Below are 25,732 nucleotides of genomic sequence, written 5' to 3'. Positions count from 1 at the left end.
TATATTAGAGTAGCACTGCACAAATAATTGAAGAAAAAAAGGTCTGAAAAATGCACTAGCATGAGATATGTTATGTACCTTGTTTTCTAACTAATTGGGAGTCTACAGTATGCGGGGCCATGGTAAAACAAACACTTTGATGGAATGTCTTTGATGGAATTAAAGTTTTTAATTTTATATGTTTATTTGCCGAGAAAATCTGAAAGATTGAAAACAAACTGTCATCGCACCATACTGCAGTCTAGGTGCACAGTACTGTATATTCATGTTGTGCAGTGCTATATTGAAAATATTTCTACACATAGTTCCTTTAACATTCTAATGTTTCTACTCTGTTTTCTCCCCTCCCTATTTTTCTCTCTCCTCCCTGTTCTTCTTCTTCTTTATATTTTCCTCTCTGCAGTCAATACCTTCTCTGTCACAGCCTGATGCCCTGGACGCCTGCATTGTCTCCCTAAACCACCAGGGGGCACCAGTCCCACAGTGGGGCACCCAGCTGTGAGTTTACCTTCACCCTGAACCCTCCCACCCCAGTCAAGCTGTCCCACTCTGCCTCCTCTCCCTCCTCTTCTTCTCCTCCTGCTCCTCTTTCTCCTCCCTCCTGGCCCCCACAGGCCCACCTGGACTCCCAGTCAGCCTTCTCCCTCCATGAGGGGCGGGGGGAGGTACCCGGGGTCCTGGATGTGGACCCCCAGGCTATTCATCTTGATGTGGGACAGCGACCCTGCCAAGATGTGTCAACTTTAACAGGTAATTCACAAAGGAGGAATATCTTTTATATGTATCATTTTGAAAAAAAGATAATTGTGAATGAGATATCTAGATAAAAACCTCACTCACTCATCAGTCTGCAAGTTACTTATATGTTTATGATACCAAAAACACAAAGGTTAATTCAATTATATTTTGAATATGGAGCAGTTGTAAGAGTGTAATGTAGGTTCATAGATTTATCAGTAGAGGGCAGTGTGCCGTTGTTGATGACATGTCAGCCTAATTGAGTTGTTAAAGTGCTGCTTTTTTTCTCTTTCTTTGTTTTTCTTTCCTCATACATAAACACATACATTCATGAATCTTAATATAAATTACATATGTGCAAACAAACACTCTCCACCCCCAGACCTTTGTTCAGACCTGCCAGAGTTGGAGATAGTGAGCCTCCTATCAGAGGGTCGGCCCAATTACACTCTTCGAGCGGACAGCGTCTTTGGATACGACAATGACGACTGGCTGCACACCCCTCTGCTCCCCCCAACAGTCGCTTTGGGACTCACATACGAGCAGATTGACGAGACGCTCAAGTACTTCTGTGAGTACTGTTTTATGTGCACTAAACACACAGTGTGTAGTGATGGAATTAGCAGTGACAGGCTCTGTGGGCTTAATTGATGTTAAGCTCTTTTTCATGTTCCCTGAAAGATCTTTTCACCTTAAATGTGAAATATTTTGGGACTGTGTGTGTTAAAGTCTGGTAAAGAGTAACATGAAATGATTACACCTTCATTTCAGGACATTTCCTTGCAGTGTTTTCATACATGCATTGGTTTGTTTTTGCCATATTCCTGTCTTGAAAGTTTTACTGCTGCTTTGTTTTAACCTTTGTTTGACAAGTTCAGTATTGGCACAAGTCAAGTTGTAAGGTTTACTGAAAATTAATGTGTCACTTTTAATGGCTGGCCAAGAAGTAGAACACAGCAGCTTTGTATTTGGCAGATGCTTAAACAAATTTACAAGGAAGGCATGAACATAAATGAGAGGGTGTACCTACTTTTCGCCCAGTTTGGTGAAAACAGTATCCGTCAATCTCTGGCCCTGCTTACAGCTGTTATTAACATGAATCTTGGGTGATCGGATCACAAGTGGACAGCTCTAAGTACAGATGTGAAAGCACCCAATTCCTCCTCAATGTATCTTGAGATTTGATCTCTCAGACCACATTCAGAGGTGGTCTGGACTGCATATGGCTAATTTTTTTCAGCAGTGTGTATACTATAATATGTCCTGGGCCACACTAAAGGACTGCCTACTCAGCTGACATCATTGCTTGTTAACTCCATTCCAGTAGACACAGCCCTGAAGGACCATCCCTGGAGCCTCTCTCCTACTGGTGAACTATCAGTTCAACATCTGCAGGGTTGCAACAGCAAATAAACAGTTTAAAAAAAAGTTCACTGATACAAAACGACTTGACTTTGTCATCAAACCCGTTAATAACCATTTGGTAACAGCTGTGTGATGCTTCCAGTTAGTCTGTAAGTGATTCATACAGCAAAATGCTAAACATTGTTTTTTTCTAGTTTCACAGATATGCTGTTTTTCTTTGGAGTATTGTTGAGGTAAAACAAATCAAGTTGATGATGTTGCCTTGGTTGTTTGGGAATTGCGGTTAGCATTTTAGAATATTATCTGACATTTTAATAGAGTAAAAGATTGGTTGATTAATCAAGATATCAATCAGCAGATTAAGTGATAATGATAATATCGTTATTGTTAGTTGTAGCCCTGGTCACTACATACATTTATTTACTTGCTTAACAATGAACTTCAGTGTATGTGTGTATTTTTTTGTTGACCTGAGTGTGTGAAACCTAATCCCTCCTCCACACACTCTGCCACATTTGTGAGCCACAGATGTCAAAATGTCACCAAGCCGATTAACCTGTCGTCACTTGGCTTCCTTAGCAGTTTCCACTGGAGCGCCGCAGACAGCATATCCCAGCGGCCACTCTGACATCATGATGACATTGTTGGCAGTCAAGTGCCGCAGCAATCCAGAAAAGGTTGATGGTTAGATGCAGAGATTGTCTAGACTTGTGGGGTGATGGGAGGTTGTGTGCATCCACACCCTAGCTACGATAAGGCTGTCTTTTGTTCTGTAGCTTAGACCAGTGTTTCTCAACCTTTTTTTATGTCAAGGACATAACTGACACACATTAGGACACAGGCCCCCATATGACAATATTTTGCTTCAGGGACCCCCAACTGAAAATAACTGGTTGTTACATATGATTGATACCAGAATTCGATAGTTGTGGAGGAAGTGAAACCTGTGATCAGAACAGTCACTCTTATGACTCCTACTCACATTGGGCTCAATGTGCAGATATCTGCCTGCCATATTTGCTTTGTTATGAAGGAGTGACATTCAGAGCATTAATATAGCTGCAAACCACCATTTGCTGCATAAAGATATAGAGGAATAATGGCATCCTGAGTGGAGGATGAAGTTATGCTCCCTCTGTATGTGTTGTAATCTGATCTTCTCTGTTCTTTATTGTAGTAGATATACTGGCTGGCTAGCTAATCACCGCCACTCTGCACTGTGCTCATATGGTGGTTACCGCTAATATTGAGACGTTGTCATTGCTGAGACATAATGCCCCTGCTCCAATAAATTACAAAGGGCACCATGCAGGTGTATTTCAACGCTTTCTCAAGAAAGATCTGCTTATCTAGACTTTATTCTAAAATATCCCCTCCCCCTGATGACCTTGCTTCATAGTGATAGGATTTCATGAGATTGTATGGCTGCGTCCTCATAATGCTCGATTGGCTGTACTCTGCTGGTGCCAAGCCACATGTTCCTATCAGGACCAGGACAAACTAACTTGCCCTATGCAGATTGTGCCATGCTGTGCCATGCTGCAGTGTTTGACTCTTTTTGGCAGGTGACATATGGTGTTGTTTTTAGTGTTCTTTACTTTAGCTCACTGCTTCCTTCTCTGCACCATCTGTTTGTGTTTTAATTCCAGTTTTGCTCTGTGTATGCGTCCTACTCCTGACTTGACAGTTACTGCTGCTCTATGGAGTGTTTTTTTTTTTTTGCTTTTCAGTTGATTGTTTGCTTTTTACAGTCAGTAACTTAACTGTTGTGCATTGGTCTTACTGCCCTCACAGCCCATCATTTCAGTCACAGCAAGCAGCTGTTTTTGGTGAAAAAGCTCTAATAAACACACTGTATGCTACCTGTCCAGCACCAAACACTGATTAGCTGGTAAACAGAGTTGAGCATGGGACAGCTGAGGAGCCAGATATTGTCCTTAGAGGCTGGTGGAGACGACTCAGAATTATTGCTCTGTGTCTGTTGTATGTGTACATAGGCAACTGTTTGGACTTTACGCCCCAAAATGGCCAAAAACTCTATTAATGCAGGTTCAAGGTACATCCCCTGCAGATATAGATATTTTTAATTTGTTTTGTTTATTGAAAGATTAACTGAAAAAAGAATTAATTATATTATTCAGCCATTTTATTTTCTCTAACTGACTGGTGAAAATCAAATGCACTTAGTTCCGTGTGAAAGGGTGTGAAACATAGTTTTGAAAGTTGTTATGTTGTTGTTATGAACTGAATAAACCTCAAATCACATTTCATTGGAAAAGCACAACCAGTCTTACAAGGAAGCATTTGAGCAAATAATTAAGTAACATGCAAAACCACTAATCTGTAACAAGGAGTGCATGGTTAATAATCACGAATCAACTCAGACATGCAATGCTGCAAAGGGAGTTCACTTGTCTGGCTAAATTCTAAACATTCTCTGCAGCATGTGTTGCTCTTCTATTGGGGAGTTGGCAGACTGCGTGCATGTTGGATCTTTAATAAATAATGACTGGTTATATATTAGATCAGAAACACGAGCGCTACGTGGTTGTTGTGTGGGGCTGAATTTCGCTGTGGGTCAAAACAGTGTTGTAAATGACCTTTCAGGGTGTTTCCCCAGACAAATATTGACTAGGGATATCAGCTCTCAGTTTGTGGAGACTTGTACTAGTAATATGGTGCTTATTATATCTTGCATTAAGGCACAGTCGTGGGCTGAGTTGATTTTGTCAAGATTTTACTCAAACTGTATTTTAGTACCTGTGTTTTGTAACAAACCGCCCCTCATGAATATGTCAGTAGTTAGTTGATATGAGGTTCATCTCAATGATCCAGGTGGTATAATGTTTAAAGAAGGTTGAATCAAAGCAGAGTGCAGAGTGTTGAATTTATTACCGGGAGGTGACTCTAAGAACTTGTTATTGTGGGCAAAGTACGTGAGAAGTTACTTCCTTATAACCTTGTGTTATCATAGCACTGGCCTGGTAACTTCAGCTGGTTGAACCACTCCCATAGAGGGTTTTATGATTTACACTTGAACCTTAGACGTGTAATTTAGATGTGCTGCCCTCAAAGATTTTATCATGCACACAATAAATGCTTGCAGAAGTGGAGCGTGTGGGTGGGCAATCACAGATGGCAAAAGTTGTGTCTCCGCTGTCTTTTGCGTGGTGCATTTGACCTGGAAAGAGGTAGTCTGTGGGTGAAAAATGAATGAGGAGATTAATATTTGATTGTTAGAAAACTGCTGTGTCTAGGGTAGCAACTGCAAGGGTATGGGACAGGCAAAGAGAAGACTGTGAATATGACGACCAGGTGTAGAATGACTGTGGATCATCGCAACACACAATCAAGTTCACTGGAACATGATTTGGAAATTCAAAAAATGGAATACTCTTTGTGGTAGCCCTAATAATCTGGGAAAACAGAATTTTAATTACTTACTGCATAAAGAAAGCAACCCCCGGCCCCTAGTTCTCAGAATGACATTAATTATTTTCATTATAGATGATATAATTATTATTTTGACATAATGTTTAAGTATTACACAAAGGAATAATTGTTTTAGCATAGAAAGAAATGTATATGAAAAGCTACAATTTGGAAAAATTACATATTCTCTCTCAATAATCCCCATCAAAGCACATTATCTCTCAGACTGTATTCAGTCTATTGCTCCCATCAGACCCCCGTAAAGTAGGTGTGGCTCTGTATGCACCAGTATTACGCAGAGCCCCCTCTCTCTATCTGGTATTACATATGTGCACAGACCAAGAACAGCCATTGGCAGGGGCGGAACCTACCATCTCCCTCAATTCCACAGGGGTGGGTGGGTTTTTTGCAGCATCCTTTGATACTGCATCAGCATCCCTGTCCTGAATTTTTTCTTGATTATAGCCAGTGAAACTTGTGTTTTTGTGCTTGGACGAGGTCGGTCTGATCAATATCAGTTTTTGCGGCGTGTGGATTAGATTTTTCCTCCTCCTCCACCCCTCCTCCTCTTCCTCCCCTCTCTTCTTACCCGGTAGTCCAACGTGGCCAGGTGAACGGAGGCAGGCATGACGACAGATGTCCCTTCAGTCTGAGGGATTATATATTAACACCAAGCAGCTCAGATTCTCTTGCACACAGGAACGCAGGTGGACACACACCCACTCACGTAGGCTAGTGGATATTGTTTTTTCCCCAAACACACGGGCCAGCAGGATGATGCCGGAGACACAGCTGGTGTGTGACAGCACAGTGTACACACAGTAGACTCAGAAGAACAAGGGATTTAGCTGATGGACGGAGAGGCAGAGGGCAGTTTTTCTCCAGTTACCATGGAGGTGTGGAGCTCCTCTGCATCTGAGGAGGAGGAAGACAAGAGCACTGCCAATTTTGTGGATGAAGTAGTGGACGAGGAGATGAAATGCCTCAACAGCAATAACAATAATAATAATAATAACAACAACAACAAGGAGAGCCTTTGCCGAGAGGTGACACAAGGTGAGTTAAGGCAGTGCGTGATGAGGCAGAGGATAGGAAAATGCAGGTGGCATGCACAGGAGACTGGTCAGTGATCTGCAGAGCCAATGCTTAGAAAAGAGAGTTAAGAAAAATTATATGTAAATCACTAAGTATAAAGTGTCAAGGTTAATGATTATTCTGCCCTGTGAGTCAGACACTGCTGTCTGGTGCGTTTTGTTGTACGTTGCATTCTGTGTTATCTAAGTGCTTTAATACTTAATAGTGCTCAGCATGTACTGCAGGGAGCAGTGATGTCATTGAAGGTGCAGTACGCAAATGATGATTATTCATCCATTCAAACAAAATGCTTGTTATTGCAGCTCTTTTCAAGAGATGCCTTTAGTTCAGCATCAAAGTGCCCCGAGACATGTAAAGTTTTGTAAATATATCCAGTTTCCTGTTGGTGTGGTGAAGGTCACTGAGCCCGTGTGTGTGTGCGTGCACGCTGCAGCAGCACAATCAAGTCCTGTGTACATGTCAGCAGTCATCACTGGCAGCATTGCGAATCTGAGTTTACTCCTGTACTTCTGCTGTTACTATATTGAGGTTAGAGCGCTAAAATTTGGGAATAGTATTTCAGTGCTTCAGTTTCCTTTTTTGTTTTTCCTCTTCTTTAACATGGTTTGAATTTCAGAGGGACTTTTGGAAACAGAGAATTAAATTAGTCAAATGAGATTGAGGGAATGACCTGAATGATGTTCCAAACAAATGACTGCGTGTTGAATGTTCCCAAAGCCGTTACTTTGTGGCCTGTGGTTCAGCAGAACAAAGAGTGCAGAAACATTAACTATGCTGCTGCCCTAGTTTCAGTCCAGTATTGTTAGTTGTTTTGGCTTTTCCTCTGATGCAGTGTCAGACTTCTGATGCATATCAAATAATATGTGCCATAAATAAGATCATTTCAGGGTGTTGGCCTATAGCAAAGACGAGTTTGTATTGGCACAATTCAATCTTGTTACAGTATTTTTCAAATTGATGTATATGTTCTACATGGTTGTACATCTAAGATTAAAAAAGGTGCATGCACTGATGTTCTACTTTAACAGAGCAGGTAATGTGAGCAGGAAGTCTCCTCTATTTCTCATTTGTATCGGGCGTTCTTTGTCTACATGGGCATGTGGCTGGCACCCGCACGAATACTGCGACACAGGCACCACTCCAGAAAAAAGACGCTCAAACAAAACCAATTCCTGGCTTCTCTGTTATGCAATAGGATAAATAAATTGGATATATTTTCAGTGCGCGTGTACACGTTGCTGCGAATCCTGTGTATTGTGTTCAAGTGTCTATTTTGACATCTTTAGGCTAAAATCTAGCTGTAATTTTTAATGTATTAACAATGGATCTGGCAATGATAATGTTATTCATAACACCTCCTAATTCTTTATGGCAAAATTGATGTTACCATCATAAAATGTGTATATACTTATGAGTATTAACTTTCCAGACAGATTAGCACTAGGAAGCTCTGTGAGATATATTTTAGCTCCTGCCAATCTTGTCAAGTCTGCACCTCCATAACAGTAGAGATCAGTAGGAGATCAATGTGAATCTTTTTCTTGGACTCATCCATGCCTGTCTGATCCCCACAACATCACAGACGTCATAAGTACACCTAAGTCAGCAAGGTTCATCCGTAGGTACAGTATTAGACTAGCAGTTCAGGGCTATCTGGATTTAGCTCAGCCCAAACCTTAAAACCTCTAGCTGGCAAATGTTCCCTGATCTGCTTGATACTCTCTGGCAGTCAGGTCAGGAGGAAATAGAGCAGGTATTTTGGCTGGTGAGACTTTGTGGATGGGCAGTTCAGGTGCTTGCTAAAGGGTACATTCATTCAAGTGCATTTAATAAACAGCTTTTAGCACAAGTGCTGCAATCCACTTTAAGCACACTAGGATTTAAGGAAGTTGAGCTATTATCTGATTAACCCTTTGTTAATTTCTAGAATGTATTTTGGTAATTACACAATCAGCCATGTTGAGTGCAAGAAGACTCATACATGGATGTAGCTAAGACTGTAGTAGACCTCTCAAAAGGCTTTACACTGCAGGCACGATTCACCCCATCCACACACACGATCATACACTGGTGGCTGAGGCTACCATACAAGGTGTGACTTACTCATCAGATAATCATTCACGCACACTTTGACATGTAGACTGCAGGGGCCATGGATCGAACCACTGACCTTTATTAGTTGACTGCCGCTACAGCCACCCGTGCTAAATATAGGCCTTAAGCAATGTAATGTCACAAATTGAATTTAAGGTCAAGTTTTGAAGTTAATTCTTGATCTTGGAAACAGTAAAATCATTCTACCTTTGGATCCATTTAATAGCTGTTGTGGAGTTTACGATCATATAACAGGACCTATGTCAGCAGGTGGAGTTTGTCTGTTTGTTTTGGAATTGTTAATGTTAAATGTCCAGTTTTTTTGTTATTATTCTTTTAGGACTTTTCATCCACATTGTCTTAAAAATGAGCGTTTAGAATTCCAGAAATATTTAATATATGAAATAATTTAACAAATTAGAAGGACAGTATCCATGACCTGCATTTGGGAGGCAGGCTTGTCCAGTGGTGCAAGATTTGTCCATCTCCATGAGATTCAGTGTTCAAATACATTAAATTAAATTAAGAGAGTTTCCAACATCATATGTCACTTCTGCCATCTTGATGTCCCAGATTCTACTGTTGCAGGAGTGACTTTGACTCATGATGCTTATTGTAGTTATTTGTAATTGGTGGAAAACTCTTTGATTCTCACACTTTTTGGTTTTGCAATACACTTTAATCTACATAATGGACATGGAAACATGACCTCATCTTTACAGTAAATCACCTCAGACTACTGTAGACATGATTTATGTTATATAATTCATGGTCAGCTACAGTATACTGTGCAGTGCAGCAGTTCAGCCCAAGGTTAGGTTCTTTCCATTAGGATGATTAGACACTGATACAGCTATCCAATCACTGTGTTTCCAGGCCAAATTTAAAGACCTCGATCTAATTGCTTTGCTGTCTGGCAACTTCCCATCTCTTTAGTCCAGTTAAGCCCTGTACCAAAATAAGATTACACAACATTTTTTGGTTCAGAGGCATGCACTGTCATTCAGAATTGAACGCAAGTCCAGGCAAATTTTGTACATACTTGAAATTAAATGTTTATTTATTACTTACACTGCACTTTAACTTTAATTGTTGTATTTTACACCTGTCTTAGTCTTGTTTTTATTATTTATTTTCTGTTCTCTAGCTCTTTAATGGCATTTTTAATTGTCTGTAAATGTCCTTTTATGATATATTTCTTTTGCATTTTGTCTTGATGCTCTTGATTTTTGATTTAAAGCTTTTTGAATTGCTCGGGTGCCGAAATGTGCCATATAAATGCCTTGCCATGATGGTAAAGATGGTAAAAGGCAGTATGCATCTTAAGTCCGCTCAGAAAGCATGACACATGGTGATTTCAGATAGTGTTACAAAAGTAACACAAAATCAAAACATAGTGTTGTAGTTCATGGTTGTTGTTTAAAACCGAAGTCCTTTACGTACAGTACATTGGCTTCAAATAAGAGCTACGTCAATACTAGATCTGTCTGACCTGAGAAGATGACTCTATGACCCTCCACACTGCTTCACCCTTATTGACTTTGAAGTGGACATAAACAAAGCATTGTCCAGGATGTAAACAAAGTTGCAGGTCATGAGCCAGTTGCTGTTATCCCTTCCATGCTGTACATGTCCTGCTGGTGTGAACACTTTGTCAGTTTAGCCCTGGCAGCCTCTCCTGATGAGCTATATTGGTGTCCAGGAGAACGAGGTCCTTATTGGTGTCTTATCTGGGCTGAAAGGGATCAAGCTAAGAGGATCAGTATGTGGCTGACTACATGGACTACAGCATGTCGGTAGCTGTGGAAACTTAAAGGAGAACCAACATCCACTCAGGCCTCATTCATACAGGGAATATTGTTTTCTGTCTGAGTGTAATGTTGGTGTATTTACAGGTTAATATGAAAGAGTAAAAATGTAACCAAGAGTATTTTTTTCATGTGTTTGCATGATTATATAATCTATAGATAATAATCCATTTTTTTATATTTATAATCTCTAATCCATTTTCATCAGAGCAGTGCATCCAGACATGCAACAGAAAACCAGGAACTTTTTCATAAAAAATCACAGGGAATAAGACTTTACAGTTCAGGACATGTCTGATTGGCAAGTTCATTCTTGGCAAATTGCTCAGAAACAGCAGTATAACATAACTTAATAAATTGGATATTAAACAAATCAAACATTTTTCTCTCAATAAGTGAAAACTGTGCTTTTCTAACGTCGTATTTTCTATTGTAGTATTGCTGGCTTGTTCAATAGCTGGTTGAAAAATAGAAATAGAGGAAGAAATAGAGGAAGAAAGCTCCCTCATTGGCTAGTTGTTACGGCTCATAACCCCTGTCTTATGATAAACAGCAAGGTGTTGTTGTTACACAGTTGCACAGCTCTGCTTCTTCCTCCATTCATTAAATCTCTCTCTCCCTCCTCCCGTAGTGCTGTGCTCAGACAGAGTGGGCCAGGTCACCAAGACGTATCATGACATCAAGGCAGTGACCCACCTGCTAGAGGAGGTAAGAGAGGGACACACAGCAGATGAGATGGGATTATGGTGGATTAAAATTATCTGCCTCACTGACCATCACTGTCTGTCACCCTTTTTTTAGCACTCTTGTTTCTGTTATTGTGATCGTAAAGAAAGTAAATTAAATCTGTAAAAAAAAACATACTTGCAGATGTGATTGCCTCACTCAAACGGTGATTGTGTAACTGCCTAGTTTTGACAAATTGTAATCTACCACTCAATAAAATAAATGCATTATATCATTCATGTATCACTTTGTAGAAAGAGCGGGATCTCGAGTTGGCAGCGCGGATCGGTCAGTCCCTCCTGAAGCAGAACCAAGAAATAACCGCACGCAATGAAATGCTAGACGAACAGCTTGAAATTGCAAAGGAAGAGGTATGAACACACCTCATGATTCACACTGAAATATATGATCTGTGATGTTATCGGTCTGGTCTCTTACACGGTCTGCAGAGCTCAAGTCACATCAGCTCACTATATTTTCTAGATTGCTCAGCTTCGCCATGAGCTGTCGATGCGAGACGACCTCCTTCAGTTCTATGCGAGCACCGAGGAGATCGAGAATGCTGAATCACACTCGCCGTGAGTTTACACACATATACAAACACTATATGGAGGTTGTGAAGTGATGCCGCTTGAGATATTTAGCTTCATGAGAACATGTAGTTTTAGTTTGTTGTGTCCTTCAGAAGAGTGAGAATTACTTTGATTTATGCAACTAATCTCTGTTCAATGACAAACTACAATCTTATTTCCCTTTAAAAACAGACAGAGTAACCTTTAACCATTCAATAACAAAATAAGAGCTTTTTGATATGTCACTCGGTGCTTGTTGGGTTTAAACAACATACAAGGTGTACTCTGCTACTTTATCTTTGTTCTGCTAATTTAAAATGAACAGAAACAAATAATTTCTGCTACAATGTAACAAATACAATTATAAAATATTATATATGTATATTATATAAAAAACAGCCTTCTTGCTATAGTTATTAAGTGATCTAACTAGGTCTCTAAATGTTTATGATCATCAGTGCGCTGAGTCTGTGTGTACGTAAACATACGTCAGAACGGCTCCTCTGATCCTCTCAAAGTTCTCAGCTAAGCTTTCTGCTTAACTCTTTCCCATCAGCAGGTTAATCAGTTAATCATCATCACGATTCATTACTGTTGTCTTTCATTTCCTTTCATTGCAGCAGTTTATTTAAACATTTTTAAGGACATTTATTCCCACTCACTCAGTTAGAAAATAACTGGTTGAAATAAGCGTGTTTGTTCAGGTATTTGCTGTTAATAACTGTCTGGTTCTGCTTAGGTACACGCTGCAGGTCACTTTTTTTCTCCTAGTGAGAGAAATGGAAAGATGTCTAATAGAGTCAAATGTTTCTTTTCTTGTCGTAGAATAAAAAGGAACGCATCGTGCAGCTCTCTTAGCAACTTTGTCCACTATGACTTCCTGCAGCAGAAACTGAAGGGTTTGGAGGATGAGAACCGCAAACTGCGATTAGAGGTATGCACCACTGCAAAGTCCTCACTCAGAATGAAATTAAAGTTGCTCATTCATAACATAAAATAGAACACTTAAAAATGTTCATCATCATTTTTATGGCAAGTAATGTATAAAATCTAGCTTTTGATGTTTCAGGTAACAAACATTAAAGGGATGTAGTACCTTATAATGGCACAGATCAGATATGTAATAGTGTTGTTCAGTTTGATAAAATATGTCATTCTTCATTGACTATGGTCTTAAACATGTGACATTTTGACATCGGCATTATTTCTGCAGGCCAATGAGCTCACAACAGAAACCACCAACTATGAGGAGCAAGAACAAGAGCTGATGATGGTGTGTGTGGAGGAACTCTGTAAGTGTTACAGTTTTGTTTTTCAAACTGAAAATTTTGCATAGATGATCAGTGACTGGGGGAATTAACATACTGTTACTTGTGTGTTTCAGCATCTGTCAATAAGCAGGTAGTCGACCTGTCAGAGGAGCTAGCACGGAAAGTCGAGGACTGTCTGCGACAACAGGAGGAGATCAGCTCACTGCTGGCTCAGATTGTTGACCTGCAGGCCCGTTGCAAAGTGGTGAGTTACACACACACACACACACACACACACACACACACACACGCGCGCATGCACACACACTGTTAGACTTCACAAGTAAACTCTGCTAACCTTCTTTTCTGTGTCCCTCTAGCTGACCCATGAGAATGAGGAGCTGAACCAACACCTGAGTGCCTCACGTGAAAGCCAGTTAAATCTTCGATCAGAGGCAAGACACTTTGACTGAATATAGTCAATTAAGAGTTGGAATAGGATCCTGACACGTTCTTGCTTGAGCTCGGTGTTGTGTTCCTTTAAGAAACAATTAGAGTGTTGACACCTAGAGCATGCTGCTGTATCTTCAAACATGCGCTGGTGTCGCCAGCATCCTTTCATTTATTGTTACTTTGGGCATTTAACAAACTACTGTTCAGAAACTAATTAGATACCGCATCCTAAGTTCAACTTTAGAATTATATGCCTTTGCATGTGGGATATCAGCTAAACGTACATGCTACTGGCTGATGGTAGCATTGTCATTGCTTAGTCAGACGTCCAGAGCTCTTGTCAGTCTTCTAGAGGCTTGGATAAAAGCAATGACTTATGTTTGTTAGAAAGGGGCAGAGATACAGTGGAGTGTTTTTAGACCTCCACCAATATTTCCCTGTGCACTGAGGTGCTGTTTATGGAGGTTGCATTTTTGATTTTCTAAGATCACACTATAGAAGCATAGTCTGTGAGTTTGATTAGGTCTTTGTATCTCACAGTAGTGCAGATCCAGAGGATGTGTAGTTAAGATCTTGTTAATCTGAAAATCAGCTACTCTGCAAGCCTTCACACGGTTACCCAGAAAGCCCTTCTCTGCCTCCCCACACAGACATGTTATCTTTGTGTATCCTTGCAGAAGCATACTTTAGCCATAATATGTAAATACTCAGCCCTGACGTTGTGAATGGTCAGTGTTTTCTTCCTGTACTACAGTTTGACAGATATGTCTCCCCCTGTCTGCAGCTCAAAGACCTGCGGGACAAGTACTCGCAGTGTGAGGACATGCTCCGCGAGGCCCGAGAGGACATTAAGAACCTGCGGAATAAGAGCCTACCCAACAGCACGGTGCAGCGTTACACTGCACTTGCCTCTGTCCTCCCCATGGACTCACTGGCAGCTGAGATAGAGGGCACTTTCCGCAAAGGCCTGGACACCCCGGCACCCTCAGAGTACAAGTGAGTCTGATTTTGTGTGTGTGTGTGTGTGGAAGGCTTTTCTTACACTTCTCCCTAAACATTCAATTTCTATCCTGGTAAAACCCAGGATATTTACTTAATGTGAGTCATCAAGACTTGCTTGCTGCTTAAATGCCCTGCCTGGTCTTGTTTATATACAATAAAAACCCAACTCACAGTCTGTCTTTGGAGTGTTAAACCCCCTGTGTGTTTCACTCGAGGTACATGACATCATGATGCAGGAGGACTGAGCAGGCAGCACTCTATCTTGCCATGTTTCAGTGAAAATACATGTTTGTCTGAGTACACAGATGGGCAGCAGAAAGTGGGATATGCTGCAGGACTGGCTTTAGGTATTTTCTGTGGCTGTCTTTTTTTTCTCCTCCATGACACTTGTCATTGTTGGAATCTGTTGTAACTGGTGGAAATCCGAAGTGACTACAGTTGCTATTCTCTGATAGGACGCAGTACTAAGCTGCTACTCTTACTCTAACAGTCTCAGGGTTGGTCCAAACCTTAACCCAAACCATTTACTTTGAGATTATATGATAGACAGCTGAGGCTGAATATAAAATGTCTTTCATAACAGTATACAGGACATGTGGGGAGGCAACAGACTGACTTCCTTTACTGCTTGAATCGTGGTGTGTTTTGGTTCGGATTTTTGGCTTTTCCAAGGTTGATACAAATACTTAAGAATATACCACTGCCTCATATTGAAGTGTGATATTTACAGACGATATAACAGATTATTTTAAGATGCTATATTTACTGTCTTTACATCAGTAAAATACACCAAGTGGGACACACACTCCGTGATAGTTAGCAGCTAACTACATTTACTTTACATTTATTTAGGTTAAGTACAAGTGCCTAGACACTGTACTTGAGTATTTCCGATTCATGCCACTTCATACTTTTTGTTTCACTAAATTTCGGCAGTACTTTTTACTCCAATACATTCATCTGACAGCTGTAGTTATTAGTTACTTTAAATACTGTGATTTACATAAATCACAAGCTTTCAAAAACTTCTTGCTATTAGAGATTAAACCAGCTGTTGCTAACCTCTTCGGCAAATACAGAAACCCCTTGAAGAAATGTTGTGTTCTTCAATGTTAGTGAGTTATTAGACATTTCCCCTCTAAACTTCTCAGATTGTTTAAGCTGACAAAGAGGAAAAATGATCTGCTATTTATACAAAAACAGGGAGAAACGCCACCCAAAACAAAACTAATTTATGTAGTAGATTTTAGTTTTTCTTTTCTTCTGTTTTTGTCCTTCCCCATTAATCATCTCACAACTCTGTTAGACATATATAGTCACACTTTGGAGGGGACACCACCCCTAGTTTGTGAATCACTGGACTAAACTACCTTATAAAGCAGATAAACCAGCGCCACCTCATCCAGCTTCAGCAGTAAAATGCTGCTACATTGATGCATCACTATAATGCCATCTATAATATCACTCACAGGAGCAATTCTTCTGCAGGATGACTTTTAGTGTTGATATTTTAGGTATAAATGTTGCTGCTAATAATTCCATACTTTAAGTAAATATCTTGTGATCACTGGTCAAACAATGAACATATAAACAACTTAATAATAAACTAGTACATTTTATTTCCTCTGAGGCTGCAGTGTTAATCACTGATCTAGCTGAGACAAGAGATGAAGGAGAGGAAGCAGGTAAGCTTTTTCCTCAAAACAAGCTCCTGAAAAAAGAAGATACATCACAGTAAATTTAAATTTGTCTTTTAAAGGATGAGTTAGAATCTAGTGAGCTAAATAATCAGTGTAAGTTAAAATGAAACAAACATACCTCCTCTCAGTCCTCTGCTCCTTCTTGATCCTGACCTCCTGGGCCTCCTGTTGGATTTTCGGCTGTCTCTCGCTCTAAGTATGTACATCTTCTTTTTGTAAATACTCTACTCGTCGCCAGCAGGAACCTTCCAACCAGCTTTTCCTTTTTCATTATCACAACTTCCTGCTCCTGGCTCCTCTCATGCATGTCTATAAGCTCCATAGGTATTTGTGTCTCCACTGGTTCCCCTGTTTCATTCTCTTTGTAATGGAAAGCTTTGTTGATTTCTGTGTTCTTCAAAATCTCCTCCAACCTGTTGATCTCATCAAGAGCCTTGAAGTACTTCCGCTCCAGTATCCTCTGTGTAGTTTTGTTTCTATGCAGGAGTTGACTCTTTTCCACCACCCATTGGTTCTCCATGTGCTGGAGTTCCTGAACCTGCCTCTTTAGTTTGGTGTTTATTGAGGACAGCTTCTGGATGGTTTCATTAGCTGATTCAATGCTTTGTTGAAGTGCAAGCACTCCTGTGTTCTCAGCTGGCCTGCATGCACTTGGCTTGTGTTGTTTAGCAACAATACCACACTGCTTCCTCTTAAAGACAGAAATACACAAGTAACGTTAGGGGTGAAATCACAATCACACAGTAAATGTGTTGTAGCCTTTTACATCTGTTGTCAAACAAAACTGTATGTAGTCATAAAGAGCTACTTTTCATTTAAACAACAATTTAGCTTCAAGTCTATTGTATTTGTATCTTACTGGTTTTACAATGTGGTTATTTATTTATTGAGCTGAGTTCGCTGAGTTCTATCTACATATTTAAGAAAATCTTACCTTGTTTTTTCTCGTCTGTTTGCTCCCCATGTCTACTAAACAAAGATATTGTAGGATACTGTGTAAGGAAGCAGCTGGCTAACTAGATGACTGTAGCATAAATTTGTTTTCATTTAAAATACACTGTTGGTCCAGGCTCTGAGTCAAAGTGTGTGTTGTTGTTTGTGTTTGTTTAAATGCTGAGGAAGAGTTAATTCTAAAATTGAGGTTCAAATTTGAGTGTTGTCTTTAGAAACAGCAGTTGGAATTAAGATTTTTGGATCACTTTAATGCACTTTATTTTGTGATAGTGAACGAGAAGTCTTAAAGGCTCTGAAAACCTATTTTCCTAATCACTTCTTAAAATTAGCGAACATGCTTTTGGGTGTTTCATATTAGAGGTCTGCATTTATGTTTTTGTCTCTGCTCTGTCACGGTATTTCCATCCAACAATCTGGATTTAGCAACATTTCAATGAAGACATGATTAAAGTTTTGGGGTTGCTTGTTTATAGTGCCAGGGAACTGTCAATCAAATCGGATCAAACCAAACCAAACCCACACAGTCCTAGTGCAGTACAGCTTATTATTTTGATTCCCAAGGATATTACTTTCCAAACGAAATAAATTAAAAAAAAAATTCAAAGATGATGCAACCCCCAGTGTTATTTAATGTTTTTTAACAACTGGAATAGAACAAAGTAGATACTGAACACATCTGTTTTTTTTTCCACAAGTGCACAACTGATTTTGGGCTCCAGTGATTAAAAAATCACAGATTTCTCACATTGTCCGTCATTCAAAATCACTTAAGGAATGGGAGTACATTGAAATAAATCAGGGCAGGTGGACATGTGGACTTTAACTAATGGACTCAGTCTAACCCTAATGTTGGTTATACTTGAAACTGCTATGCTCATTCAGTTTGAGGATGTGTTCCCTTAAAACAGAATGGGTGTGACATCCCTGCATAAACAACAAAGAGCATCCCTCCTCCATTACCACTAGCTTACAAGGTAAAGAATATTGCATACTAAACAAAACATATGGATATGGAGAGATTTGAAAAGTCTGTTACATGATGGAAAGCAGCAACTTTAAAACACAAGGGAATAAAAGTTGGTAATGGCAAACCTCATACCTATCCTTTAGTCGTCTAAGTAACTTACTCAAAGTGGTCCTGTACATTTAACTACAACTGTTTCCTAGCCTCTGACATGCTGCCCTGCTTGTGTCTCAGTGATAAACTGGATATACACAGCACTTCTCTGCTTCTAACATCATAATAATTCATACAATTTGCAGACTGCGGTTTAAAAAAATGCAGTGATTGCATTATGGGTTGTATGTTCTGCTACTGAGATGAATGATATAGATTGTGTGTAATCTTTTTCGCCTGCTCACGCCCTTTTTTTCTCCTGACAGGAACCATCCGTGGCGTGTGTTTGAAACAGTGAAGGTGGTGAACAAAACTGTGAGGCTGCGCTCTCGGTGCCACTCCCCAGGGCTGCCAGGCTCCAGCCCGCCGTCCACTCGCTCCAGTTGCACCAGCACCCCTCGAACCAGCTACTATGGGTCCGACAATGCCAGCCTTACACTGGAAGATAAGCCCAGCTGCAGTAATTCTCACAAAGAGGACAACAGGTGTGTTTGATTATGAGGTCATGCAAAATTACAGATATATTTTTGATCATTTTATACGCATATTTGGTCATTTTAAAAACCTTCCTGACTACGTTGAAATGTTTTCACAGCAAGAGTTGATAATGATTTACCCACTTAAAGGTCATCAGGATTAAAGCAGCTAAAACATTGTCACATCTATTCACCACAGTGTTAATGGACCTAAGCGTCTGGGCCAGCCAGGCACACCAGGAGGCCAGGACCTCGAAGCCGCCTTGCGCAGCCTGTCAGCCCGCCAGCAGAACCATTCCTCTGAGCGGCCTTTCTTTGATGTGGAGCGTGAGCGCAAACTCAATGCCTTGGCAGCAAACTGCGAGGAGGGCGAGGGCTCCAGTGGCTTCCTGACACCAAATGACAGCCTGGTCTCGAGTCCAGCAGCATCGACGGGCACCAACTACTCTAACGGCAGCTCACGGCACTCCTGTGGCTCCTCAGGAGGATCCAGGTCCTATCTGCCTGACCGCCTGCAGATCGTCAAACCTCTGGAAGGTAAAAGAGTGAGACTGAGTCTTAATGATTTCTTGGAGTTTGTCCCAGTTTATATGGAGTGTTAGTAACAATCCAAACAAGGCAAAGAACGCTGATCGTTAAACATCAGACTGTGATCCAAATTAAATACCACAGATGTGAAGCCACGCTTCTCATAAAAGTAAAAAGCATTCTTCAAGGGTAGCAAGGCAACAGTTTAATTACATGATTACGTGACAAATCTATTGTAGCTGATAATATGCAAATACATTTGATATAGCGGCAGGAAGCTGATCAACAGTTGGTGGCGTTGACACTCCCGAGAAATGAAGAAGACTTACAGCATGCAAATATGGATGTAAACAATGAATGTAAATGTAACTTGTTAGCGCAAGAAAAAACTCCACACTGAACCTTTAACCACTGAGCCAACATAATATTATATGCCAAGATTTAATTTTCATATCAACATATGCATAATAACGCAGAACATAATATGGTTTGTGATTTTGGCTCACATCTCTCTTGACTTCTGAAGAATAATGAGACAATTTGTATCAGTTAAAACTATGCTTAAGAGTAAAATTTTTCATTTTTTATCACGACATATTTTCATTTGTTTTGTACCAGACTTTGCAACCATCAAGACCAGAATCTTTTGGGAGAATCTGCTATTTATAACATGGTACCTGCAAGTCTTTAAGAGATTTAAAAAGCATTGAATTGAATTTAAACAAAAAGGTTTTAAAAATTTCTACATTTAGTTTACAAAAGTCTTAGAGATTTTTGTTATTTCCTTTAGTTGACAAATGTTTTTGTGTCTGATTGCAAGCTGTTGAGAGATGTGACACACTCAGAAACTAAAAGTGGGATTATTGTGACAGTGGATTGTCCAGACAGGCGGCTGTCTAATCCTTTTTGGGGAGAAATGTGATAATATCATCCATATAATCTCTTCTGGTTTTCCATTATACTTTCATACATTGGCCTATGTAGTATTCTATGTGTGTGTGTAAGTCTTAAATTTAACTGTGAACATTACATTTTTAATTTTTGTACCCGAGCAAAGCTGACTTAGAATGTGTCTTGCTAAAAGTCAGTGCTGATGGTGAAAACCATTTCAACCCTACTGCCAAACAAATTAGAAAGAAGGAAATATCTAACTTCTTGGGTTCAAGAGGCACATGATGTGAAATAAATCCTATTATTTCTAATAACATGTCACTGCACCAGCTGCAACAACATTTTTCAGCCTCAGTTCCCTCTGACTCTCTTGTCATCAGGCTCAGTGACTCTGCACCAGTGGCAGCAGTTGGCCAAACCAAACCTGGGAGGCATCCTTCATCCACGTCCAGGCGTCCTGACGAAAGACTTCAGGGAGCTTGAGGTCGACATACAGCACGTCTACAGTCTGAACGACCTGGAGGAGGATGAACCAGACCTGTCGCAGCTCTCTGGAGCACATGGCATGGGTAAGATGCATGTAAACACACTTTACACATGCCACACAGCTCAACTAAGCTTCATCATTCCTGTTCATTAAATCCCCTCTAAAGTTAATGTTCCCTGCTTTCTCTCCACCTCAGTGTTCAACTTTGCATTGTTTATGTCCCATTAATTGTGTAGTTGTACTTTAGTTCCCAGCTTCAGTGTCTCTTGTAGTTTTTCATTGACCGTCATTTTCTCCATGCATAGTTTAATGCTCCTTTTCTCCCGCTTCATGACCTCGCAGTCTCTCCATCTGGTCCCAACCTCCCTCAGACCTCTCCCACTCATACCATTACCACCTGTCAAGTCCTCCAACCCTCCCTTCTCATCCCCTCCTTCTCCACTAGGTAAGAATATACATACTGTGAACAATTGTGACTGCTCCTGTGTGGGGTTTTTTGTGTTTTCTTCATGTATTTTCACAGCCCTGAAGTTAAAGGGACAGTTCACCTTGAAATCAAAAATATTTTTTTTCTCTCACCTGTAGTGCTATTCATCAGTCTAGATTGTTTCAGTGTGAGTTGCAGAGTGTTTGAAGAAAATTGTTCCTACATGAAACTGCTCACAGCAAGGTTTGTGGATTATCTTGAGTAACAACGTCATGATTTCTTGAGAGAGACATTGCTGTTGAATTTTTCAAATGTAGTTTTTTGGTGCTTTGAGCTCCACAAGCTGAGTGCCATCTAGCACCATGATACTGGAGAGCAGGCAGACATCTCTACTTCTGATACTGCCAACACTCGGCAACTCACACACAAACAGTCTAGATTGATAAACAGCTCTACAGGTAAGAGAGAAGATATGTCTTTCCCCCATTTTGGAGTGAACTGTCCCTTTAAGTTTTGGGGATTTTGTATCGTTGTGATGTACCTGAAATACCGTTATCTCTAAACAAGGATCTCGTAAAAAATATTATTCTATGTTCATTAATTAACAGCTTCATTTTTGCAGCATCACTTTCATTCAATAAGTGTGGATGTTCCAGATTTCCAGTCTTCTACGCTGCTTTTCCTCCTCTTAACTTCTGCTCTTTACCCGCACAGTGGCAGAAAACGTCTGCAGAGGCTCTTTCTCCAACTCTAAAAGTCGCCTTCGTGGCAAAGTAAGAGTCAGGGGTTATGGATGCACAGTGAATGCTGGATTTCAGTATTAATAATGGAGGCACAGTACCATGTTTGTTTACCGAAAAAACAGCAAGGTTAATAATTTAAGGAGTCTTTGTGTAATGTCTGAAACTGAGATGTTTTCTGTGACCAAATTAAAACGATCGTAGCTAGTTCATGAAAAAATCATGCTCTGTGCTTCTTTCACCACCGACTAACACTGCTTGAACTTGTTTGTACTCACATATAATTGGCATGTTACACAACATTTTAATGCCTCTTGCCGTTTCCAGGTTTTCATCTCGTCAAACCACCAGATGCTGTGTCATCACCGCCACCAAACTAACATCATGTTTATCCATCTTACAGCAGTGATAGACACACTAACAGGAAATGGACTAACTGCAACTTTTTACATTGTATTGTTTTTTATTATCTGTGAATGAGCTTGCATGTTCGTGAAACAAGACACAGCTTAGATTTCTCATCTGCTTTTTTTTTTTTTTTTTTTAATTAGATTAAAGTTAATTACTGTTTTTTTTTTTTCTGTTTGCAGCCTTCACTCTTTCGGCCTGCCATCTTGTGGGAACTGTGAGCTCGTGAGCACTTCGTCGCCATCCCACCAGCAACACTTTGGCCTGCAAGGCCGGACCACCACCACCACCACAAATGTATCCACTTCATCACCGGGACTCCTGCAGCTGCTGCAAGAACGTGGCATCTCAGCCTCACCTTATCCTCACAACTACCTGCACCACAGCCATAGCACAAAACCTTCACCCCCCACAGCAAAAGACAAAGGTGGAGGCTCACCGTCGGACAAAGAGGGGAGAAGGAACATTTTTAGTTTGAACTTGGTGGAGAAGCTTCAAGGTCTGGGCCTACACCGAGTGGCAGCCTGGGGGATGAAGGACCGCAGTGGGAAAGAGAAGCAGTCAGTCGTCCTCTAAAAGTTTGATGAAGACTGTTCATCACTTCCTCCTGTCTTATTCACCGTAGTGACTTTGTACCCAGCCATGTGATCCCCACAGGGCTGTTCAGGGCCCGCAGCTCTGGTGTCTTGAAAACAAAAGCCACAGAATGTGCTAGAGCCATACTTAAAGTTGTCGGTAGTGTACAGTAATATTCTTTTCAATGAATGTGTGTACAGTAGTTGTGTGTGTGTGTTGAACATCTTCCTCTCAGGAAAATCACCTGATTACCTGATCACTAGTCTGTTTGACTGCAACCTGCAGAGATAGCTTCTTTTTTCACAAAAAAAAAAGGAAACATCTGAAAGATAAAAAATTTCTACAGTGTTTCGTGATTGTCATTTTACACATTTTTTTCCAGCCACAGGTTTTAAAAAAACCTCATCACTTGTTTTTTTTGTGTGTGGTTGTTTCCAAAGTGGAACATCACTTATGTGTATATAACAAAGTTGTCATTTGGGAAAGATAAAAAAAGACTGTGCAGTAAATTATTGTTAGTTGAAACGGCAAACCAAACCAATGCTGTCTGGGGCTGGGTATCGTTTTAAAAATGAACATACCAGTATCAATACCAGTTTCCTTTAAGTGATACTGATACCAGCCGAGTACTTTATGTGATACCTTTTATTTCTACTTCTGTCGATACTCATGTGAACGGAAGTATTCAGTTGCTTAAAATGCAACAGACGTGTATAACCATACTTTTGACCATTGGTGCCACCATGGCACATTAAAGCGGCTCAACTTCACCACAACTGTATGAGTTGTAGCGGCTGTTTTAGTGGGATAGTCACACGTCCCATTAAATTGGCTGCAAGCAAAAATTGTCATTTTTTCTAGATCCTGATACAAAAAGGATCAAATACAGGTATCATTGACTGGGGAAGTTTCAATAGTACTTGGTACTGGGTTATTTTTTTTATTTTTATTTTTTTCATTAGTTAAAGGTATGGAGTACCGATACCCAGCCCTAATGCTGTCACACTGAAGAACTTTCAAATGCACTAGAACACACTCTGGTCTTCCTGCTTATTAGCTGCTGCACTGAGGAAAGCATGTTGTATATAAGATTGTCAGATGTACTGAATTAAACACTTGAGAAATTGATCAAGAGGCATTTTGACGCACTGACCGAACTGGGAAATGTTTATGAATCACGTAGCACGTGTTGTTATGGCTGCATACAGTAAAGTTTCACCTGCGACCTTGTGAGCTTTATCCTTAGCCAGACCTCACCAAAAATAAATCAGGTTTATCACGCATCATCAAAGAAGAAGCAATATGTATATTTACTTCACTGCGTTGACCGAAACTCTTGCTTGTACAAATCTGCTGCATTTCACGTCATCAGGAATTTTGAAATTTGCTGGGATGTAAATGAAATCAACATAATTTTGGGCATTCGGAGTGAATCGGCTGTGATGTTAAGGGGAACCCTTATTTAAAGTAGAGTGGTCCTGATTATTTAAACGGCATGTTTCTTTGAGATCTTTCTGAACAATCAGCTGTAGCAAAAAGGCATAGGATACTGTGGATTAAAAAGGGAAAAAAAATCATAAACACAGGTTCTGATGATTTGTGTTCTGACTTGAATCAACCAAACCACTGTTTCTCTGCACTACTGTTTGCTCTGTTCTGTGTTAGCGTCACAGCTGTACATGTCAGTGTGTGTATAAACTGTACCACCTGTGAATAAACCTTTGCATTTCCATCCAGTACAGTTTGCTCTCTGTTACCTCCTGGCAGTGATGACAGATGTGACTACTGTGATAATTCTGCAAAAAGGTTTTATTTATAAAGTTGCAGTGAGAGTAAAACATTGACTTTGTATGAAATGTGAACAAGAAGCAGCGAGGCTGAGCTCTCATCGCCGTGTCTCACTCTGTGCTGCGGCGTCCGAAGTCCACCCAGCCCTGGTAGTCCCGATCCAGCATGCACTCAGAGTTCATCATCTCTGTGAACAAACCATTCCTACATGAACCACACACACACGGGTTCAGTAAACACATTTAAGCATCTCTTGGATCTCTGGCCACGTACTCGTTTATCAAATGTTATCACAAGTGAAGCGAGAAGGAACTTTCACACCCATACCCACAGCATACCTGAGATGGCTTGCATTATTTGTTTAGTCATAATCTCCCGTTCATCCTCTGAAAGGTGTGCCCGTCTCTCCATTCGTGCAGAGACAGCCTGAGGCGCCGGTTCCTGTCTGCCACCTGTGCCTCTCACTTTCTCCCTCTTGGCTAGGAGCTGCTGTAGTAGATGAGTGTCTTCAGCCTCTCCAGCTGCACAGGATACCAGCAGTGCAACCAGCAGTGCAAACACCACAATAACTTTCCCTGACATGTCTGTGTACAAGAAGAAAAAAAAGATTTACTATATCACCATAAGACAAAACAGTCTAAGAATGAATGAAAGAAGTTACCTCTGACGACTGAATGAAGTAAGTGCACAACAAAACCCAACAGGTGTGTTGCTTCTGGTGCACGCTGAGCAGATCGACTCCTTTTATACCACGAGTTTGGTGTGAGCAATATGTCCCCAAATCAAAGACAGATAACAGTGTTCACTGATTGATTGGTGACGGATGCATTGGGAGGATGTGCGTACAGGAAGTGACGGATGACTACACCCACAAATCCATTACTAAGCTTCTGACTTACCTGGAAAGGCCTTTTTTTGCACCGCAATAACAATAAAACGAGTCAATGGGTTTACATAAGAAATCCAATACAGAGGACCTGATGTAACTGTGTAGCCATTGAAGACTGGTGTTCTTAACTGGCGTCCTCTGATCAGATGTCTCCTCTCTAAGCATTAGACACATGTTGGACAATCCTTTATTTCCCATTCCCATGTAGCATCTGTG

The 25,732-nt window shown here is 40.5% G+C and overlaps 2 protein-coding genes across 2 annotated transcripts; one reads left to right on the top strand and one right to left on the bottom strand.

Moving 5' to 3' along the window:
* Window positions 1-458: 458 nt before the first annotated feature.
* Window positions 459-24,568, top strand: hap1 (huntingtin associated protein 1; the record flags this gene model as incomplete). The annotated part of the gene is made up of 15 exons (XM_049568159.1): window positions 459-750; window positions 1,121-1,309; window positions 11,164-11,240; window positions 11,513-11,629; window positions 11,742-11,836; window positions 12,656-12,764; window positions 13,044-13,122; window positions 13,215-13,345; window positions 13,461-13,535; window positions 14,318-14,529; window positions 18,573-18,791; window positions 18,982-19,319; window positions 20,582-20,770; window positions 21,031-21,133; window positions 22,446-24,568. Coding segments are annotated over 15 exons (2,619 nt in total), but the record flags the coding sequence as incomplete, so codon positions are not given.
* Window positions 24,569-24,630: 62 nt separating this feature from the next.
* Window positions 24,631-25,522, bottom strand: LOC125885845 (uncharacterized). The gene is made up of 3 exons (XM_049571647.1): window positions 25,289-25,522; window positions 24,966-25,211; window positions 24,631-24,814 (listed from the first exon to the last, which is right to left on the bottom strand). Exons 2-3 carry the CDS (start codon window positions 25,207-25,209, stop codon window positions 24,738-24,740), a joined length of 321 nt encoding a protein of 106 aa, XP_049427604.1. The 5' UTR covers window positions 25,210-25,211; window positions 25,289-25,522; the 3' UTR covers window positions 24,631-24,737.
* Window positions 25,523-25,732: the final 210 nt, after the last annotated feature.

The sequence above is a fragment of the Epinephelus fuscoguttatus genome, linkage group LG3, assembly GCF_011397635.1.
Source record: "Epinephelus fuscoguttatus linkage group LG3, E.fuscoguttatus.final_Chr_v1".
NCBI lineage: Eukaryota > Metazoa > Chordata > Actinopteri > Perciformes > Serranidae > Epinephelus > Epinephelus fuscoguttatus.
This window is presented reverse-complemented; position numbering and strand designations above follow the sequence as displayed.